At 34.4% G+C, this 21,359-nt stretch overlaps 2 protein-coding genes across 8 annotated transcripts in view; one reads left to right on the top strand and one right to left on the bottom strand.

The window, feature by feature from the left end:
• The window catches only part of Glurb (metabotropic glutamate receptor B), a 124,155-nt gene extending 122,791 nt beyond the window's left edge, over positions 1-1,364 (bottom strand). For 3 of the 4 annotated variants that reach the window (XR_013258342.1, XM_077415225.1, XM_077415227.1), the window contains exon 1: positions 467-1,364. The gene's annotated coding sequence lies outside the window, so the exon portion shown is untranslated. The remainder of the gene's footprint in view (positions 1-466) is intronic. The other variant, XM_077415226.1, reaches the window with a different exon arrangement.
• LOC143902387 (UNC93-like protein) overlaps positions 1-20,896 on the top strand; it is a 126,339-nt gene extending 105,443 nt beyond the window's left edge. Inside the window, exons 1-7 of one of the 4 annotated variants that reach the window (XM_077415246.1) lie at positions 12,558-12,741; positions 15,571-15,934; positions 16,659-16,945; positions 18,084-18,306; positions 18,475-18,634; positions 18,755-19,022; positions 19,356-20,896. In XM_077415246.1, coding sequence (XP_077271372.1) covers positions 15,675-15,934; positions 16,659-16,945; positions 18,084-18,306; positions 18,475-18,634; positions 18,755-19,022; positions 19,356-19,618 — 1,461 coding nt within the window. In that variant the 5' untranslated portion in view covers positions 12,558-12,741; positions 15,571-15,674 and the 3' untranslated portion in view covers positions 19,619-20,896. Of the gene's footprint in view, positions 1-12,557; positions 12,742-14,878; positions 14,960-15,570; positions 15,935-15,963; positions 16,099-16,658; positions 16,946-18,083; positions 18,307-18,474; positions 18,635-18,754; positions 19,023-19,355 lie in introns of those variants that run through there. The other 3 variants (XM_077415248.1, XM_077415247.1, XM_077415249.1) reach the window with 3 other exon arrangements.
• Positions 20,897-21,359: the final 463 nt, after the last annotated feature.

Raw genomic sequence — 21,359 nt, forward strand, 5'->3', positions numbered from 1 at the left:
TTTCTTTATACTCTCAATGGTAAAATGTAGACTTCTTTTTAGTGACTGTACAATTGTTTTTATACTCTCTGTATATACGAACAATAGCTCAATAAATCTTTAAATTAGAGAAATTATAACATTTCCTAACGAGACAAAAAGAGTGTATATATAAAGGAGGGAAAGAGAATATTAAATAATATAAGCAAAAAACTAGCTAATTCAGCACTCCGGTTTAATCGTTGCAGCAAAAAATAAAAGAGGTGCCAACTCGCGGGAAAATTGGAACATTATTTTGGTACTGTTCTCTTTCTCTTTCTCTTAAGCCCTATTTACATTGTTCGCTTACTCATCCAATACGTGTCAGTATGACTTTACGTTAACACGAAGAGTTATTGCTTTGGATAACAAGCTATACGATGGGAATATTTTCTAATTAGTTGCTAAAGAAACTGATGAAGCTTCATACATTCCGCGCAATACTTACCCCCCCGAGTAAAACTTCATCTCTTAATGTGTTGCCATTTCTCCCCCTGCGCTGGAACACTGTCTCAGTCTTGTAATACGTGGATGATTATTTTTTAATGGTTACACGCGCGAATAAGCCGCGTTTTTTAACTCGAGAAGAATCTCGAGTGGTATCATGGTCGAAAGAATTCTCCAGGCGAGCATTATCAAACGTACTGGAAGAAGCAAAGGAATTCGAGATATATTGCCTCGGCAGTACCAGCTCGCGCAAATTCAAATCGATTAAATCTTTGACGGCTGCGATAAGGAAATTACGAATGCCCGTATATGTGCATGGTTGAAGTACCTTCCAAAATATGAAATTGCTTTATGGAATTTTTGGTTGCTCACGAAAGACGTGAGTAGTCTTCACTTTCAATAACTTTCTTTCTTAAATCAACTTTTCTTAACTATCTAGTTTATGCACTATAATGTTACAATATTCTTTACTGGCACATAAATAATAATTTGAGAATTTTTTCAAGCAAAACGCTTGAAGTAAATGATAGCATTGCAATGGCAGTTATTTGTCCTTCACAAAGCCGTGTGATTGCAATTAGCAAACTTCAAGATGACAGCTATACGTCGACGCTCGATCGAAGTTTCTGTGATCAACCGACGTGAAATCTCAATATATACGCAGTTTTCTAAGTTTTTTAAAGTTTCGATTTATAACGAGCATTATATACTTAGAGAACACTTCAACGAATGAATTATATTCGCGCCAGCTTAAATTGTCTTCGATCAAATTCAAGTAAACACAGCGATAGTTTTTGACACGTAAACCGACCGACGAAATGTTTCCCTCGTGAAAGATTTTCCCGATATACGAAGATGACGCGATTTTCAAACACGTTGCGAGATAGGATCCAACCGAATGTAGCTACGCGCGTATACTGAAGAAACTTGTGGAGCGAGGGCGCCGGCTTGAACCGAACCAACCCCTCTTCCCAGCATTCCATGCGGCGCGCGTTCTCTTATCGGGCACTCGGGACGATGGGGTTTTTGGCCGATAATATCGAATATCATGAATCGTTGAGGGAAATGCGCGACAATCGATGGGTGATTGTCAATAGGAGGATCGGCCTCACAAGTTTGCACGGGTTAATTGCCTTGACAGCTTTGATTCTCTATGCCGCATCGAGAGAGGAGATTTAATTATTCCCACCTATTTGCGCTTATCGAACCAATTAGACCTTGCCTCGGAGACAACGCGATGCTCAAGCTTCTCTGTCAATGTATCGACGCGTGATATACAGATATATATGAAGATGCTTCTTGAATTATTGCACGTCTAGAATTTATTATAGATTTTTATACAGGCATGAGAGATAAATTAAAACGCTTCACTTTTGATTGTCTATCAATTAAAATTTAATCACTAGTTAGAAATGATAACTATTGAATATTTTACGTTGTATGCCGCAAAGTCTTTTGTCCTTTTTAACACCATGTTAGTTGAAATGGAATAATGTATTTGTAAAAAGAAATCAGCGAGCACACAAAGGGTAAAAATTTCAAGAGTTAAAAGCTAAGTGCCGCTGCTATATAGTCGGGCTAAGTTTTAGAACGTTCGTGGAGTGGTTTATACGACACGTTTCGAGTGCATGCCTTGATAGTGGTAATGCGCAATCGCAAAAAATGATATTCTTGACATATTTCGGATTTTCTGTGTCGAAATAAAAAGCGACACCGAAATATTCCTGAAAATATATCTAAACGGATTTTTCTACACGCGATGTAACACGTTAGCAGTTTACTTATAGAGGTTCTGCACATAAAATTTCTTGAGAGAGATATCATGCCTCGCTTATCTTCTGTGTCGAAATATGCAAAGCAATTTGCGGATGTTGCAAAACGTCCATCAAGATATTCATATACTCGAGGAAACTGAAACAAGAATATGAATTTTTAAAATACCTTAATAGATGCTTTTTATTCTACATTACGTATGAAGATAATATCGATATATTTCAGAATTTGATGGGATATTTTATTACAAATGTTGTTTTTCCGATATTGTTAAATCATGTGGTAGACTAATAAATTTGCTAAAATCAAGCTTTGTTGTTTATTGGTTTTACGCAAATAAAATAAATTACAACATTTATTTACGCATCAAAATATATATTTCCGAAATTCTGTCAAGTACCTTTTTTGTCTAATATTATTTGTATTATTTGATTACAAGCTAGTGAAAACTAGTCTGATAATTCGTGTGCGTGTTATACTATATTACTTTCTCTCGCTGCAATACGAAAGCGCAATTGTATCATTATTAATAGATCTACCTAAGAAAGAGATAAAAGTCTATGCCAAGTATTTTACGTGTAATTCTTGGGTAGTCGCTCAAACGACGCAAACGAGGTATAGATGTCTGTCTTCTTATAACTGAACCGCGGGCTTTTGGACAGGCAGGTGGAATGAACTGTCGTACGTCTTGATTGACTGAGACAAATTTATTTGACTCTCGATCGCGGGCAACGTCTCGTATGATGTCGGATGATGTCGGAAACGAAAGTGAGTACTTTAAGCATCGAGTAGGGTCCATTGGTAATCAATAGAAGCAACCTCTTATATTCTGACATAGTCGATATAATAGTCGAATTTTCACGAGTAATAACATGAAATTAAATTTGTTATTCGGACCGTTACTGAACTATAATCGACTAATATAATATAAATGTATTATATAATAATACGAATGTACCGGATAATAATACGAAACAGTCTATTTATCGTACCGTAAAGGTTAATGAGCCTGGATCCATTTATAATATTACATATTATCCATTTAATATGTAATTTTAATTTCTGTAATTAATAACAAGATTGATTGCTAATGCAATGACATTGTGTTGCAACAACAGATTACTATACTTATTATAGATGATACAGCAAGTGATATTGTTTTTGGAGTACAAATAGTAGAAATCAAAGAGAAAGCTATTACTTTTTCAGTATGTGAATTCAAGGTATGTGCAATTGATAAGTACATTTAATCCATTTTCCGAGAATGCAAGGAGATAACAAAATAGCAAATTTTTGTTTTGTTTTTAATAAATGTTCTTTTTTAAAGATTTTTTTATTTAGAGATAATTACAGCAATATTCCGGATAAGAGTGATTAATTTTCGTTGAGAAAATTGAAAGGATGTATCATTCGTTAGAAATTTTCTTTAATTGCAAAAAAGTGTAATTTTTAATACATGTGTATATATTTCACATAATAAATACAGGCACATCCATACGTTTTGACGTCGTTGGTTGATAAAGGATAGGTAATATTTGTGAGTATGATTAATATCTCTCAATCGTGAAATATGTATGCTGGGAATAAAGATCAAAGGCTCTTGCGCCATTGATGGGTCTCGCTTTCTATGTCTTTGAATCCATAGATACTTGAGCATAAGGTTCTCTGCAACTCTCATCGTCGCGAGGAATTGCATGTTGAAATTTCTTCAAGCATTATAAGAAATGATTACCCGTAAAGATTTATGGCGCAAGCGGTATTCTACTTCTCTTTATGGCCGCGGTACGCGGCATATACTCTTGTGCGCACACTTCGCCGCGAATTTCGTTCAACAACGTTCCGCCAGTTGCAACAAGCTTTGAAGTCGTATTACGATAAATAGTCTTTGTACTGGACGGCAAAAATAATGAACAATTTATTACCGCTGCGTGTTTCACTTTGGTTTTTTCTCTGTTTTAATTATAATCTACAATACTAACATGTTTGTTGCGCTAGGAACAAATTATGTATATTGAACAACACCGACTGTTATTTTTTTCACGAATATTATTCCGTTTGGGTACCTAACAAACGCAAGGCAATTTCAGAATTTCAGAATTGTACCGCGAATAAAAAAAAGCAAGCGCAAGATCAAGCCCATATCAAATTGTCAGTTAGTACTGACCTTTTACAGTTTTGCATATCGCGGAAAATGGTTCTCTCGGTTGAATTCTACTTTTGTCGGGTAGCACTTCCCCTTTATCACCCAATAAAAAAAAGGGGTCCTCCGTATCATAAAACACGAGGCAATACAGAAACACTCTCCCCCATTTCTGTACCCGTCGTATTCATAAATATTGTGAGCGGCAAAGGCGTTAGCATTAATCTCGATGTTATAAACACAGAAACAAAGAGTTTCCATCGAACGGGGATCCGCGTAATTTATGCGTCTTACTTGCAACGGCAACGTGCAGCTCCTAAGAGTACTTCTAATATCGTATTAGGAATTAATTACAGCAAAAAGTTGCGAGCGGAAGTTCGCGCCGAAGCCCTTGCCACACATTAAAAGGCCATTGCTTTGTGGTAACTTTTCTCTCTTCGCTTCGACGATAAACAACCTTCGTGCACTTCGCGAACTCGTTTGTTGCCTCGGCGGGGCTATTTGGTTACAGTGAAACATTCACAACGTTACAGTGCACTCATCCATATTTTTGCACGCGTATTTCTGTAAATATATAGTTATGGCTTAAGCTAACTATGCGCGTTTCGTTTATTAAAAAACGCTTATAGCAAAACTATATTGTTTTATGTGTGAATATAATGTTAACTTTCTTGCAATGTATGTATTTATATAATCTACATTCCGCAACGCGAAATTTATCGACAGTAAGATTTAATATATGCAATATTTTTAATATTTATATCAAGCTGCATAATATTGTTACTATTGGCTTCATTTTAATGTAAATTATATGAATAATAGCGAAATTGTATATATTGTATATATTGTATATATAATTAATTGTATATATAAATAACGCTGAGCATCTTTTTGCTCCTTTCATATTAAAGATTATTTGGAGAAAGAACTTTTTTTTTTATTATACATAGCATTTCAAGAGTTTATTTGAACCTGTTGAAATGTAATATTTTATCTCTTTTATTATATGAGACTTACAATTTTCTCTATGTCAAGAAAGAATGCAATATATATATGTATATACCTATATATACCTATATTAACATAGAAATTTTCGTCGGAGTGCCGAATCTAGGGCTGTCAGAGTTCATTTAACCGTACTGATAACGCTGTCTGGACGAATTTTTGAATTGGATCATTTTCCCTTAGGAACAATGTTATATCTTTGATGGACGCGAAGGCGAAATGCGCGGTTTACACGATGATTCATTGTAGGTAAGGTTTATTTTGTGTTCTCCACGTAGAGTCACAAGCATTTCTCAGGAGGACTCGAGATAAATGGAACAAGTTTCTTCGAAAGTACACCGGCTACGTTACTTCTCATATTACGGGGTGGAAGGGCGCCTCCGTCTTCATCGCGTTGTTGTCGCGCTTCCGCCGCCCTTGAATGCATAGTTAATAAGGTTTTCGCGAAGTATTGGAAGACAATTGTCGTGACTGTCAGTATACTTATTCCGCGTTTCTTTGTCCGTTGCGTTCCCTCGGGGGGTGTCTGCAAGTCTATCTGCAAAACCGGGTTTACTGAGGTTGATCGATTACCAATGCCGATCTTATGATAGTTTGTTTTTCCTGAATATTGTTTGACTTCCAATATCCCAATATTTGAGTCCGATTTATTCTCTATACGTATAAATTCTTCATCTATCTATTTATCTATCTATCTATATGTATATTGATCTACATATATATATATATATATATATATATATATATATATATATATATATATTATATTCCGTTTACACACCGTTAGCTTAATGTCTAAATTATTCGATGAAGGCAAGCGAACGTTCGCAAATCACTTGGAAATTTGACATAGGTCATTAAATAAGTATTAGCATTACGCAGATTAACCAGGTTTTTACGGAAATTTTTCTAATAGGTACCACGGCTAAACCATTTTTTATTTTTGCGAATATCAAAGTTTAAATGCCGAGCTTTGTGGATTTTCGTTTTAATTATAGACGAATCATTTAACGGCGGAAAACAGAAGCTCTCAGCGTCCTTTGTATAATTGTGTTCCGAACAGTTCTCGTGAGAGTGCCGTCGCGCAACTTGGAGGTAATTTTATCCGCGCATCTATATTTCAATATAAAGTACAGTGAATGATCTTCGGCATCTCATTCGAGTTATCGCGAGACGATATCAATGGGAAGCCGTAATCGAATAGGTATTCGATTGTACTTTATATTGAAATATAGATGCGCGGATAAAATTACCTCCAAGTTGCGCGACGGCACTCTCACGAGAACTGTTCGGAACACAATTATACAAAGGACGCTGAGAGCTTCTGTTTTCCGCGTTTTACACGACCCGTGTAATTCGCTTCGAAGTTATGTTGACGCGTTCGCATTACTAGTATTAATATCGCGAAATCGCGACCCATGCGCATGGCCCGCTGTACAAATGGATTTCACTTCGTGTCGTATCTCGTTACCTCGCGTGCCTCCTAAAAAAGAAAAAAAAGAGAGAATAAAGCTTACAGTCGTAACCGACGGATGTAGGTAGATGGACGAAACGTTAGCTGCAGCGCAGACGTAGCTTCGTAATGTAAAATTACGGCGGATGCAATGACGAGCCGGAGCGCTCTAACGAGAAATCCAGCCGCACAATTCGTTCGGTGTTCGTTTATTGCTGGTGGCAAAATTTCCTGGCGGAAAATCGAAATGCCTTTTAAAACCCTACGTCAGAGAGAATATTAGAACTGAGATGAAATCTGATAACGAAGTCGTAAGGCATAATGACGTTGCGAGTTCGATGCGGTTTTATCTTCCCCGCAAATGGATTAAAACAATTTGACGGAACTCTGAATTGCAGTCATGCAGTACATCTCGCCTCGTCGGCAATAACTCCCTTTCTCTTTTTATCTCTTTCCGTGCCGTGCCTCTCTCGCACGGTAGTTCGGAAACTACGGGAATTGACCCCGGCCCATGCTTTATCTCCCGTTTGCAAATTTATTGCGCTTTTAAATCGAAGCTTATTGGCGAAAGTTTACTTGCATGAAATTTATGATAGCGCGCATTTCCGTTATGAATGTCATTAACTTTCGTATTTAGAGGATACGCGCGCGATCAGCGCGAACAAAGCGCGCGTTCCGGTAATTTGAGTCAAGCGATGAGCAAACGAACTTCTGGCAGCTCGTTCCGAGCTGTAATCCCTCGATAGAACATTTCTCGATGCATTTCCCAAGCATGTCATTATGCATTGCTAGAAGGAAATAGAGGGCGAAATACAAGCGCCAATTATCGACTACGTTAAACGGGATGTGGGGCAGCTGTTTAAATTTCACGGCAAACGGGGAAAACCTTATTAGTCACGTATACGCTTTAATGCTAAATTTATACCTTGATTTTGTAGGGCACGTAATTGTTAGATGTTACATTGATGATGGTAATCTCGTGCGACAATTGTTTGTTCCAACTTGCGCGTCCATGAGTTTATTATCCAGACCGTATTACGTGCGCGGTATATATGAATTTTTAAAAGCAAACCCCGGAAACTGTTTTTAGATGTAAAATACGATGCAACGGAGCAACATAAATGTGTTTTAAAAATACCGCCGAGATACTCTCTTTCTCTAGATAATGTTTTAATGAGGAAAACTAAAAAAAAAAGATTATATTATTTTTTATGTATATTAATTGTTGATTAGCATAAATTAATTACATTCTTCTCGCCCAGTTTAAGAATAACGTGTATCTGTTACGACTGTAACGAAGAAACTAAAAAAATATATACTTTTCATAAAATGAACATATTTTTCGCATGTCGTTTTACGCGTGTGACTATATACATGTTTCTTCTGACGTCTTCTTTTCTCTTTATTTTCTTATTGTAATATGAAACATTTGTCGTATCACATAACATACACATACATATATATTATGCTTTGTTTAAATATAAAAAACGCGGTTTTTAGATCTGATTTATTCACGACAATGTTCACCGGTAATTTTTAAAGTTGTTATGAATTTATGTATTTATGAAATTTCATTATTTCCATGTATGGTGATATATTTTCCAAAAGCAATCATTGCGTAATTTCGACATATGTATTCCGACGGCGCCAATATAAAAAAAAAGGACGCAAAGTTTTCTCTTCTTCGTGCTTTGACTTCCATAATGCTATTCATTTGAAATTCTAATGTTTTGACCATTTATTTTGAGTGTAACGAAAAAATTCCTATTCTAGAGATATCTCAGAGGTGTCTCGAACTCGATTCTTGATCAGAATGTTTTTAGCCTCACATTACAACGCAAAAGACTCTGTTAGTACGAAAATCGTGAAAATGTATAAGAATAAGTATACAAAAACAGACTGCAAAGCCAGTAAATTTAATCAAGTGACACTGTTTACGATGATTAACGATGTTGTTATTTTTGTCATAATCGATCTCTCCGCACTGGGAAGAATTTTAAATATAAACTTTGTGATCTGTCTTTTTAAGAGGTCAAAAATTATAGAAAATACATATAAATAAATCCATTGCGCGTATAATAAATTACTTAGTTTATATAAAATAAAATAAAATATAAAATATATATAGATTGATAAATGCTGGGTGATATGAGCACTATTTACATCGTTATGTCAAGAATGCTCGAAAATCGAGTTGCCTTGTCGTTTATTGTTTTCCGGTTACCGCATCTTTATCTCTCGCACAAAGCGAGTGAATATTATACGAGTATCGCGAGTTCAGCGAAGCAAAATTATTGCAGACCTCGAAAATGCACCACAATACATCCTGTTGAAGAACGTTGCTCAGATTTGGTAGAAAATCGATAATTCAAGGAGCTTCGTAATTGCCTTTACTGGAATATTAATTTTCTAACCATAATTATTTTGTTGCGCGTAATTTCACCTTTGATTGCATCATTATGTTGCTATATACTAAATCTTAATTATATAATTATGCAAGAATATTGTATAAAATAAAACAAAATAAATTTAAGCTCTTTTTCATATCTCAAAAACATCGAATTTAACAACAATCGATATTTTAAAATAGCTCTGACAATGCTTTGAATTTCCTCGAAATTTATTAACCATGTTTTCAAGAAAAAGGATTGCATTTGATTAAAATATGGTTTACTTCTTTCGTCGTGATAATAGAAGATAAGAGACAAAAAATGGAAAAGATAAAATGTATAAATTTTTTGTATTAGACCAAGCAAAACGTCGAAACCTGAAATTATTGAACGCAACGTAATTATTCTTGCACTGCTTTTGTAATTGCTTCTATACGTCTCCAAGATATACAACGCAGTCATGGTCTCTATCCTCCCGTTCGCTGTTAACGAATGTTATACGGGCCTCAGTGGAGCGAGACTCGCCCTCGGACGCGCAATTCCGGTTGATATGCAACATATGCATGCCACGAAATACGCCGCAGCGTATATCTGTCAGTATGCTCTCTTACCCTTGTAATTGAAGTGTCTTAGCGCTGACACGCTGACATGCTGTATCCCGAAATGATTCAAAATATTTATCGTTACGATTATTTTACAATTTATTTTTCATAGCGACGTTTATAGAAATATCATCGCCATCCTTTTGCGCGCACGTAAAACCACCTGTTTGAAAATTTATTTTCTTTGATACTAGCAATTAAACGTGAACTTATACTAGTAATTTAAATAAACGAGTTTCAATTTACAAATTCAGAACAAATTATTATTTGAAATATTGTTCTCAATATTTATACATTCCAATTTTATATGAAATTTGATTGACATCCGGAAGATAAGTTAAATTATTTGTAGAGCAATAAATTCTAAAGACGATTCGAAAAAAAATCAATCAGGATTTATATAATTGCTATGTGCATCAGGAAATTACAGGCTTTATATGATTTAATTGAAAGTTGGTATCAACTTGTTTTATGCTTTATGTCAGTGGATGAAACTAGACGTAGGTGCGGTCGTAATTCATTTGCGGATATAAATAGTAGCAAAAAGTGTGTGCTTTACATTTTTAATCATAAAACTGAAAGATACTGCACTTTTTACTAGAATTTCCACGTAGATTGTGACATATAAATCATCTTTTTTATTGGAACAAATATAAATCGGGAAAGAAATTAACACTATATAAAAACTCAACTAGTAAAATATTCTATTTAGCTAAATTTTCTGTTGCTTTTTCAAACACCGTTTTATATTGAAGAGGATATGTTTGTTTGCATTTCTCTTGTTTTATTTTACTATATGTACGATCAGAAAAATGAAAATTTAATTAACGTTTTGTAATTTGAATTTCAATTGTTGTAAACAGTGATATTATTTTTAAAAGCAAAGTAATAATTTTTATAATATATTTACTAAATCCCACAAAATATGACCTGTATAGTAAAAAGGTAAATTAGAAATGAAATATAAAGTTAAGCGAAGCGCATAAAGTTTTAAATTGCGACTCCTTTGCAATCTACAGCATATAGAATTTTGTAACAAAATTGATCTTATCAAAGGTGAAAATCGCATTTCGATTGCGACGTAAACGTAGAATGAAGTTCATGTAGAGCACTTTGACGATTTTGGATAAGTTTATTGTGAATCGTGCCCAAAGAAACATTTTATTTACAAACCGCTCTTTGTAAAGCTTTCCACACTTTGACTACGCGAATAAGCTTTGTTTGTTATTTCAATTTCGATGTCCAGTGTGCCAGACATTTCTGTCGAATATTCTGAAACAGTTTCGATGGAGGTTGTGTTTAGAGTAGCGTGAATATATGCAATGGATTTACGACGCGACGTACATAAGCGGATTTTATATATTTACATTAATTGCGACATTAATTATGACATTAATTACGACTAATTACCGTACAAGTTGTCATGATAATAACATGTAAATATAATTATCGACAAGTGCGATTTATAAAAGCAATAAGTACAATTCTAAAAAATCACTATTAAAGAGGTACATTGTTTTTCAAGGACAATTATAATCCCTACTTTTCGTAGTTCTTTTTCATTAATACATATAATCGTAACACATATAATTATAATACATTTAGTCATAATAAACGATTGTTTATTGTTCTAACGCTAACTACAATATAGCAAAAGTAGACGATAAGTAATAGACGGAATCGTAAGTGTGTGAAAAACAGGTTCTTTCTCTGAGTTTGATAGAATGATCGACGATTAATTCTAACGATTGATGAACATACTTAAGCGAAATTCGTTAGTCTTCCCCATCGTGAATTTCCGCTCTATTTAAGTGAGAAAATTTTATTGGCCAAATACACTATTTTACCCAGCTTTAGAAAGATTTTCTTCTTATAAAAATTTTAACTCCGAGTCCATATTAAGAAGTTTGATAGTTTTATTAACTCTGACTGTTATGAAAATCAATGAGAAGCTAGACCAGATGAAGTTGGTGCCCATTGGTATTCTGTTCGCGTCCGTTGCAACAGCACGGTCATAATTAATTACTATAATTTCTGTATGTCTCTCGTGCATGGTTTCCAACTCATATGCTGATTGTCATTTAGGCAATCGGTGTATCCGTTTCTGGTCAAAGCTGCCATCAGAGTGTCGTCTATTGCGCATCACCGAAATCAACTTCATCGAATCAAAGAGAGAGAGAATTACAGTGGATTATGTTCCATCGATTAAATCTAATTTAGGTCAGATTGATGCTCCCGATATCAGTGGCAGAATCTGAACTTCACACATTTCTAGCTTGAATATGTTTTACTTTCTGATTTGATCTTTCGTACAATTTATAGCGTTCGATTATATACCGTCCTATGTTTTCTCTTCGTTCAGTTTCAATTCCCATTTCAGCGTCGTGCTTGACAGATATCCGTGAGATACGGTCGACTGTTTGCAGGATCTTTTATGGGTTGAGACATTCTGTTCCGTCTGTTTGTTGAGAAATATAAATGTCACTGCTTCGAGATTACTATAGATACCTCAGTCGTTACAGAACAGCTCATGCCACGGATCACGCACAGATCAATGAGACCGTAACCGCGGATAACGGACGCGATGGTTAATCGAAGTGATCGCATAGCTTAAAGTCTTTACGATTAAGATACGATGGCGTGACACGTGCCTCGGACGCAGAGAGCCGACATCGATTCGATAAACATCATGATCCCTACTAGCGCAGGGTTCCGGCCGTCGATATATCGTACCTACTTGGAGGTGGGTGTAAGTGGGGAATGGCTAACCATCCGATCGTTCGGCTCATTCGCGATTTATCTCCAGTATCGTTTTATTCGCCGTGCTTAAATAACGCGAAGTTATACATGCCGACAATAAGGAAAAAAACCAAGTCTTGACTTCGTGGAATTGGAAAACCTTGGTTGAGACAGGTAAGCTCAGGTATAAGAATGAATACTGTGATATAAGAGGAAACGGTGCGTGGGTTGTCATTTCAATTAAATATCCTTTGTATATAAATCTCCAGTAAATAGATTGTTAAAAGTCAGACATCAGTGCTATATCTATCATCTTGTATGATGATTTTAGAGCAGGCTAATGTCAAGTGATAATTGAATGTGAGAATTAATTCAAAATTTAAAAAACACAAGCTTTTTAAATTATATTAATTCCACGTTATGTCATTTAATTTATGTATTTGCAATAATGTAAATATATAATATATATTATACGTATAATATGAACTTAAGACATATAGAGATAGATATATATTTATTTTCAAGCTTAAAGCCAAGAAAAGGAACTTGGTTTACAAATAGACCTTAAACATTCATTTATCCACACCATATAAAACTATAAACCTCGGCTATTAACATACTTCATTCGCTTATGTTTCCGCTTCCTCTCTTTCTCTTTTCAAAGCTTTTTTAGTATCCTCTCTTTTTCTATTCCTAATTCATCGTTACAAAGTGTATCTAGTTTTTCCTTATAGCTCTTACCTAAATTTACAAACCAGTCGCTGATTACCGTGCATTCACTTACATAATGTTCCAAATTATCCCTACCTAACTTACAAAATCCACAACTTAAGACATATATAATTTTATGGAATTTAAAAAATATGTGTTATTTTTTAATATGTAAATTTATAAAATTTTTTTCCTTTTTTAATTAATAGTTTTACAAGAGAGAAAAGTTTATATACGTACATTTTACATCACAAATTCTTTCTGCATGTTATTCGAAAAAAATATCACATTTATTATCTAAAAAATTATTATACATAAAATAATGTTTATAATATAAAATATATCAGTGACTATATATATATATATATATATATATATATATATATATATATATATATAGTCACTGATATATTTTATATTATAAACATTATTATTAACAAATATATATATATATATATATATATATATATATTTGTTAGGATGTCTTGGGAAATAAATTCAATTATACTTACGATAATCAAGTAATCAGCGTGGAGGCGTTCAAAACCGGTATGCAAAATACGTATAAATCATACATTTTTCACAATTTACGAACGGGTTTTTCGATAGAAGATGTTAAGTTTTTGTGAGAATTATTGCAATCTGACTGCTTGATGTTTCTACTTTATGTCAGGCGTAAAATATTTCATCATTATATTGCTGTTTTGTAAGCCCTATCCAATAGAGTTACATACTTGTGTGCGGCGGTCGTCGTAGAGTGAAAATGACAAGTGATGTGCCAGGGGCTAATTGAACTGCACGACATAGGTACGGACGCATATGCGAGGGTGTCCTCATTTTCGTAGACTATTACTCTTCGATATAGCGGATTCATAGTCGATACACTACATACCGTTATAATAGTAATCCCGCGCTTATTATTTAATTAATATAGCATTCGCAGTAGTCGGGGTTAACGTCGTGATTACTGGATTTATAGTTGAAGATGGTGTTGCAAGCAGCTTTAAACATCACTTTAGCATGAGATCTAATCAGAATCTATTAAACGTGACTTGTTTTTCCCAAGTGATTGTCTAAATAGAATAACTGCTATAATATTCCATGTCTACGAGTTATATCATGAATTTTAATTAAGCACGCACATCAGCTTCCTTGTTCATTCGGTATCAGGTTTTCTGTTCTTAAAACAATTATCGAGTATTTATCCGTTCGCAAAGCAATTATTCATACTGCAGTACTGCAGTACTGCAATATTCGAGTTTCAAGCGAAACGAGCAGAGATTCATTAAGTAAATCTTGTATCCAATTAATTTGCAACATAACACAAGCCATTCTGCAAATTTATTTTTGCACATATATTAATAGATTAAAAAATTAATAAAATTAACTTATATATATATATATATATATATATATATATATATATATTGTATATATATTTATTTATTCGATAAATGTTCGTACGCACAGCAATCAACAATCTTGGTGTTTTTACATTACAGATTTTTCATCAAACTCTATTTACACAATGTTGCTCGACATTTCGTCGATAAACTTGTTTTGCGTCACGTTGTCGTGTGCATCTATTTTTGTGTGACAGTAGGGTTCCAGTCGATCGGCATGTTATATATTCCAAGCGACGTGCACGGTCGGAATGGAAATTGTATCAGGTGCGATTAAGGTGCGTGAAAGGAGCAAGGATACCTATTCCCAAGGACAGATTGCCTATCGATGCTGGGGGTAACCGTGTATCTCGTCGCTACGCCGCGCCGAACAGAAAACGGTTATGCAATTCCTCTCGAATTGGGAGTTTCGTTGTCGCATTCCTACGTGAAGCGCTACACGGATCAAAGCCGACATTGTAATATTAGTAGTAAAAAGCGTGCAAATGAAGCATTTTTGTCACAAAACAATGTGTTCGTCGTATGTTATAATAACGCAACATGTTATAATATCGCGTTCTCTCGTTCGCTGATTACCTTGAAATCGTTATTGGTTTTACGCAAATCACGTGGCTGGTGACCATTATGAGAATAAATGTGAATATTCAGTTTCAGTTTTAATTTCAGTCCATAATCATTCGCCGATATCCTCCGCGATGAAAATCGCGACCGATTTTCGAATAACGGTATCTATTAATTCAGTCGATTTAAAATGTACGTTGCAGTTGAAAAGCTCGAAGTTAAATCTCACATACAGTTACAATTTTTGTCACTACGAATAAGCAAAAATATTAGCGATAGTAAAGCGATATTTTTTATAAATTCATTTCTATATTTTTATTTTTCAAAGGACAAACAAAATACCCAACAAGTCACAGTCACAAGTGAATTCATTGACCGGCGAAATTGATATTGAATATCCAACAAATATTAATGTCGTACACTGATTGAGTTATGACACTTAATAAAACCGAGATGCCAGGCCAATTTTTGAAAGCGTCGACTCCGAATTTCGAACCATCGGAACGATGGCGAATTATGAAGAACATTCTAGCGATCGGTTGCGCTTTCATGGTGCTTTTTACTGCCTTCATGGGAGCCGCAAACTTGCAGAGTTCGATCAATGCAGATCAATCGCTAGGCACATTTACGTTGTCGGCGATTTATGGCAGTCTACTCTTCAGCAACATTTTTCTACCCGCCTTAATCATAAGGTAAAGTTTAAGTAATTTTGTTTATATATTCAAATCGTTTGGTGCATAATTACAATTTCTTGTGAGGTAAAACTCGGTATGAGACTCGACGCAATAGCGATTCAGCAATATTTTTCGGCGACTACTATATGATTGCCGTGATAAATGGTTTGCATCATCTCGAGGTAAATGGAAAACTGTCGTCAGATCTGACTGCCGTTACTTGTTGTCGTAGAATGAATAGCAAGTTTTTGAGAGATGTATATCGTCAATCATCGTAGACACCGGAAACATTCGATGTGTTTCCCATATACGTGAAACATACAGCTAGAGTTTTGCACGCAGTCCCACAGCACTAAACTTTATTACGCGTTGTCGTTTTCACCTTGGCCCGGAATTACGTTACATGGAACCCCCGCGGGTTCCAGCATTAGACAAGAGTGAAACGAACATATCTATAGGTATCTGCGCTAGGATTTAGTATGACATCTTCCTAGTCAACGTCTAAAACGAAAAGCCTCTAATATGCCGTTCAATATATTAATGTTTTAAGATTATTACATTAATCTTTATAATTATTTGAATACTTTTAATATGTTTTTTTCTTTAAAAAACAATCTAATTAATTAATTAATTAAATTTTTAATTAATTAATTTTTTAATTAATTAATTTGGATATGAATAAATTTAATTAATGAAAGATAATATATAATTCTTGAATGAAATATATGATTCTGTGTTCCAGTTGGTTAGGATGCAAGTGGACAATGTCACTTTCTATATTGGCTTATATGCCTTTCATAGCCTCGCAGTTTTATCCCAAATTTTACACTATGATTCCCGCTGGATTATTGGTCGGATTAGGCGGTGGACCGCTTTGGTGCGCAAAATGTACTTATTTAACTGTGGCAGCAGAAGCTTACTCGACCGTTTCAGATATAGCAGCGGATGTCCTTGTTACAAGATTCTTCGGTCTCTTCTTCATGTTTTATCAAATGGCACAGGTGTGGGGGAATCTTATATCTTCAGCAGGTGGGTCACTGTTACGGACATATGCGACGGTCAAATTTATATTTCAGGGATTAAACGTGTTGAGAAAATTGTTATTAGCATATTATTCATGTCTGTTTTCGACTTGAACATTTCGTTTGCAAATGTTAAAAGCACCATTGATGACGTAAGAATGAATCTATAATTGTGTGTGTGTGTGTGTGTGCTTTGCAGTATCTTATAGCGTATATAAAATAGAATCGTTATCATTGTGAATATCAATGAACTATATAAGAATTTTATTGCCCATCAGATATGTAAATAATTACAACTATGCCTAGTCGTGTCTCGTATATGTAAATCGCGTAAAAGAGTCACGGTCGGTCTCGCTCCGCGTGTACTCGGCGCGAGACACTACCGTGTCTCTTGATAATTACAAAAACTCACAATTATTAAATTTTATTTATTAGTTATGTTATTTGTGTTTCTCGTATAATGCAATTTAATCTTTGACTGCTTTTATTAAGATACAAAGAAAACTATAAAAATTATGACTGGTCTATCAAAATAATAATGTATAGAAAGGAAGATAAACTTTTTACAACTTTTTAAAATAAAAAGCGTGATAACGTATTTTTTCGTCTAAGCTTCTCTTGTCAGATAAAATACATTTTTGTTACAATTGTTTAATTTTCAAGTTCAAGACAAAATTATATGAAACGAGATTACGGAATCACAAACTGGGACAAAGTAATGCAACAAAAACTTTATCTGCAGTCTGTGCAATCTTTGCGGAAGCGCGTATAAATGCGTCTCTGCTAAGCTATAAAAACGCGAGTGCCGATGAAAACGAAATTAAGTTGCCTGTCGCCGCGAATTACGAGATTGTAAAACAACGAACGGAAGCTACGCAGTAACTGGAGTTTGGTCGGGCATTCTAATGGTCATATTTCGTTTTATTGAAACACATATTTCTTATGCTTATTGGACAGACGATAGAAGAATAATCGGCACGATAATCAACAGTATCTCTATTCTTGTAACGTGTTACGCTTACAGTTTTTTAATGCGGCTGCAAATTCCCCGTGGCAAATATATTTTCGCAGAAATAATTTCATTATTATTAGTAATCAATTTATTATCTTTATTAATTTTATCAATGTTTTTTCTACGATTGCAGTTCTTTCGTACGGAATCGACACGGTCGTTACGAACGTTACTCTGAACAGTAGCGTTGTGGCCGAAACTTGCGGGTCAAATTTCTGTGGGCTGTCTCCAGAAAACGAAAATCCAAATCTGCAGCCACCTCCAGTGGAACGAATACACCTCATTGCTGGGATTTACTTAGGCTGTATGATATTAGCTGTCGCAATAATTGCGTTTGCCGTCGATTCCTTATCCAGGTATTCAATCTTGCGTTTATACTTCGTGGTTATAAAATTGTCAGATATATTATAAAATATTTATATTATATATTTAAATATAACAAAATGTATATTTGTATTATAACACGAGTTGTAGTATATACTGTGTAAGAAATTTCTTGAAGCTGGAATCCTCATTTTATATAGATACGATAGAAACAGAACCCGCTCGGTGAAAGGAACGTCTGGTTTCAAGCTCTTGGCCGTGACATTAAAACTATTGAAAGAAAAGAACCAACTTTTAATATTGCCGATAACGTTATTTATTGGGGCCGAACAAGCGTTTTTATTTGCCGATTATAATGCTGTTAGTAAGCTGTATATGAGACTGAAAACAATTTCCTGAATGATATTTTTGTTGATATTTATGCTAAGAGGGGAATTTGTGTATTAGAAAGCGTTAATGTGTATTTTATTTTTATTACAGTCGTTCGTTTCCTGTGCTTGGGGGATTAGTAATATTGGTTACGTGATGATATGTTTCGGTATCACAAATGCCATAGCTGCACTCGCTACAGGAGCCGTAGTGAAGTTGACTGGAAGAACGCCCGTGATGATTTTTGCTTTTTGTTTGCACTTAAGTATTTTCATCTACATGTTACAGTGGAAACCAACGCCAGAACAGGGTATTATCTTCTTTCTGCTGTCAGGTCTATGGGGTGTGTGCGATTCGGTCTGGCTGGTACAAGTCAATGGTAAGAAAAATGACGAAACCGCAGAAACAAATATAAATCCAATTTTCAATCGCTTGTTATTGATCAATAATTTTATACGTAATGTTTATATATCGCGCATTGTTAATAATTGCAAAAATTATTGTGTGGTAAGCATTAAGTGGAATTTCCTAATTTATTTGTTGTGCATAAAATCGTATACCGACAGACGAATATCTCCATTCATGGTATTATACCAACCAATAGTACAACGAAGTTTTCTTTGTGAGGTTTTCTAATGAAAATTATATTAATGAATACACTTACGATAATTTAATATATTGCAATTAACAATTATTTATTTGCGATTTTCAGCATTAAGTGGTATATTATTTCCTGGTCGAGAAGAAGCAGCTTTCTCTAATTTCCGTTTGTGGGAGTCTACTGGTTCAGTGATAACATACGTGTACAGCCCATATTTGTGCACTTATACGAAACTGTATCTATTAATCGGAATACTGTGCGTTGGAATGGTTGGTTACGGTGTTATCGAGCGGTCAGGCATTCGGGCGGACAGAGCCGTTTCTGACAACAAGCCTGATTTTGAGTTGATGGCTGATAGAGAGATTAATCGATAAAATATAAAAGCAGTAGGTATTGTATCTTTTTCAGTTGACGGAATTGTAGAAAATTGTAAAAAAATGTCAAAATTTTTATCTTTTAATATTACCACAAAGTGCCAAAAATATAAAAATCTTTTAATTAAAAAAATATATCTGATAAAAAGTTTTTGAAACGCGCCTAAAATGTTTTTCAATCATTGTTTTCTTAATAATAAGTCATTAAAATACATAAGAAATAAATTGCAAAGTCTACTAGATGTACCTGAAATTACTAAAATAAGAAGAATACGTATTCTTTAAAATAAAATCGAGAAGATGAGAGTTAAGAAAAAGTCTAACTTGATAGCTTAGAACTGATTTTACGTTATATGCAAATTGAATTACAAAAAGAAAACATACATATGATATATGGTTATTTATCTAAAAATAAAAAAAAATTTATTCGCGAAGAGTCATAAGAACTACTTTTTGCTATTTGTACTATTGTACAATATATGTTTTTATTTTATTTTTGTGGACACCTTTTTACACAGATATTAGTTCAACGGCTAAGATTTTTATCTTTCATTTTAAATACGTAACTTAATGTTACATAATGCCTAGGTGCTAACATTCAAGCTAAAGCTAAAGCTACGGCTGTTTAGTTTAATTGTATACCTACTTATGTGCTTAATTGCCGACTTGTGCTTATATTTCTATTTCGTTACCGAGCTCAATTGATTCCCGCCTTCGAAGGCAGATTACCGAGTTGCGTGATTTTCGTATAGCCGACCAACGTTTTCCGATAGCGGTAATGTCGAATTAATTGATGGGCGAATTGTAGTTTAGCATCTTTAAATTGATTGTATCGTGATTATTAGCTTAACTTTATTGCATTCATCGTATTTACAATTCAAGTTCTGCAGTTCAGTTATATACTTTATAAAACGTAGTAGGAACTTTAGTTTCGCTGGGCATAATATTTCATGAGCAGTTTCCTCTTATTGTGATTTGTAATTCTTTTTCGTGTCTCGGCTCGTTTTAGGGGTATTCATTTTTCCTTTATTACACTTATGATTATAAAGTATTTATCCGTTTTTATTTAGTTTATTTTTAATTTACAAAAATTACCGGACACGGCCAGAAATTCAGATAGAAACTGCTCTGAAACATTTTCCCGTGGATCTATTTTCCAATATGACACTCGCGAATACAATTCACATTTTTTTGTAATAATCATGTCTATATTTTCGTAAGGATATCTATTTGAATATTTCAATTTCACGAAGGAAATACACATAATTCTTAAATAAACCGTCTTCGCGTTTTTATTTTTATCACTACCACGGATCTTTCAATGCTCTGCTCTTTCTCTCCTTCTCCGTTTCTCGCTTATATAACAAAATTTAATAACCGGAAGATTTCTGTACAAACATTTTCGCTCTTTTGAATTTTGCGAGTTACTCGGTCATTATATCTTTTCTCAACCCTCACTTTACCTTCCTCCCTCCCTCCGCCCTTCGCGCCTTTTATACTCTCTTTTATTTATATACATTTTAAGAACAGATCACTTTGCTTGTCTCAGGCTTAAAAGTAATAAAACCTTAACCCTCCGTGTGCATACGTGGGTTTACGGCGTCCGAGCCAAAATGATAGCTGCTGGTAACTTTAAAACTTGCATGCCAGTCATAAAATATTAAATAAACGATGTTTAATGTCAAAATAACTATATAAAATCGTCAACTACAATATAGACAGATATTTTGTAGACTTTTTA

Source organism: Temnothorax americanus, unplaced genomic scaffold (assembly GCF_048541705.1).
Source record: "Temnothorax americanus isolate GAGA-0224 unplaced genomic scaffold, ASM4854170v1 Scaffold4, whole genome shotgun sequence".
Classification (NCBI taxonomy): domain Eukaryota; kingdom Metazoa; phylum Arthropoda; class Insecta; order Hymenoptera; family Formicidae; genus Temnothorax; species Temnothorax americanus.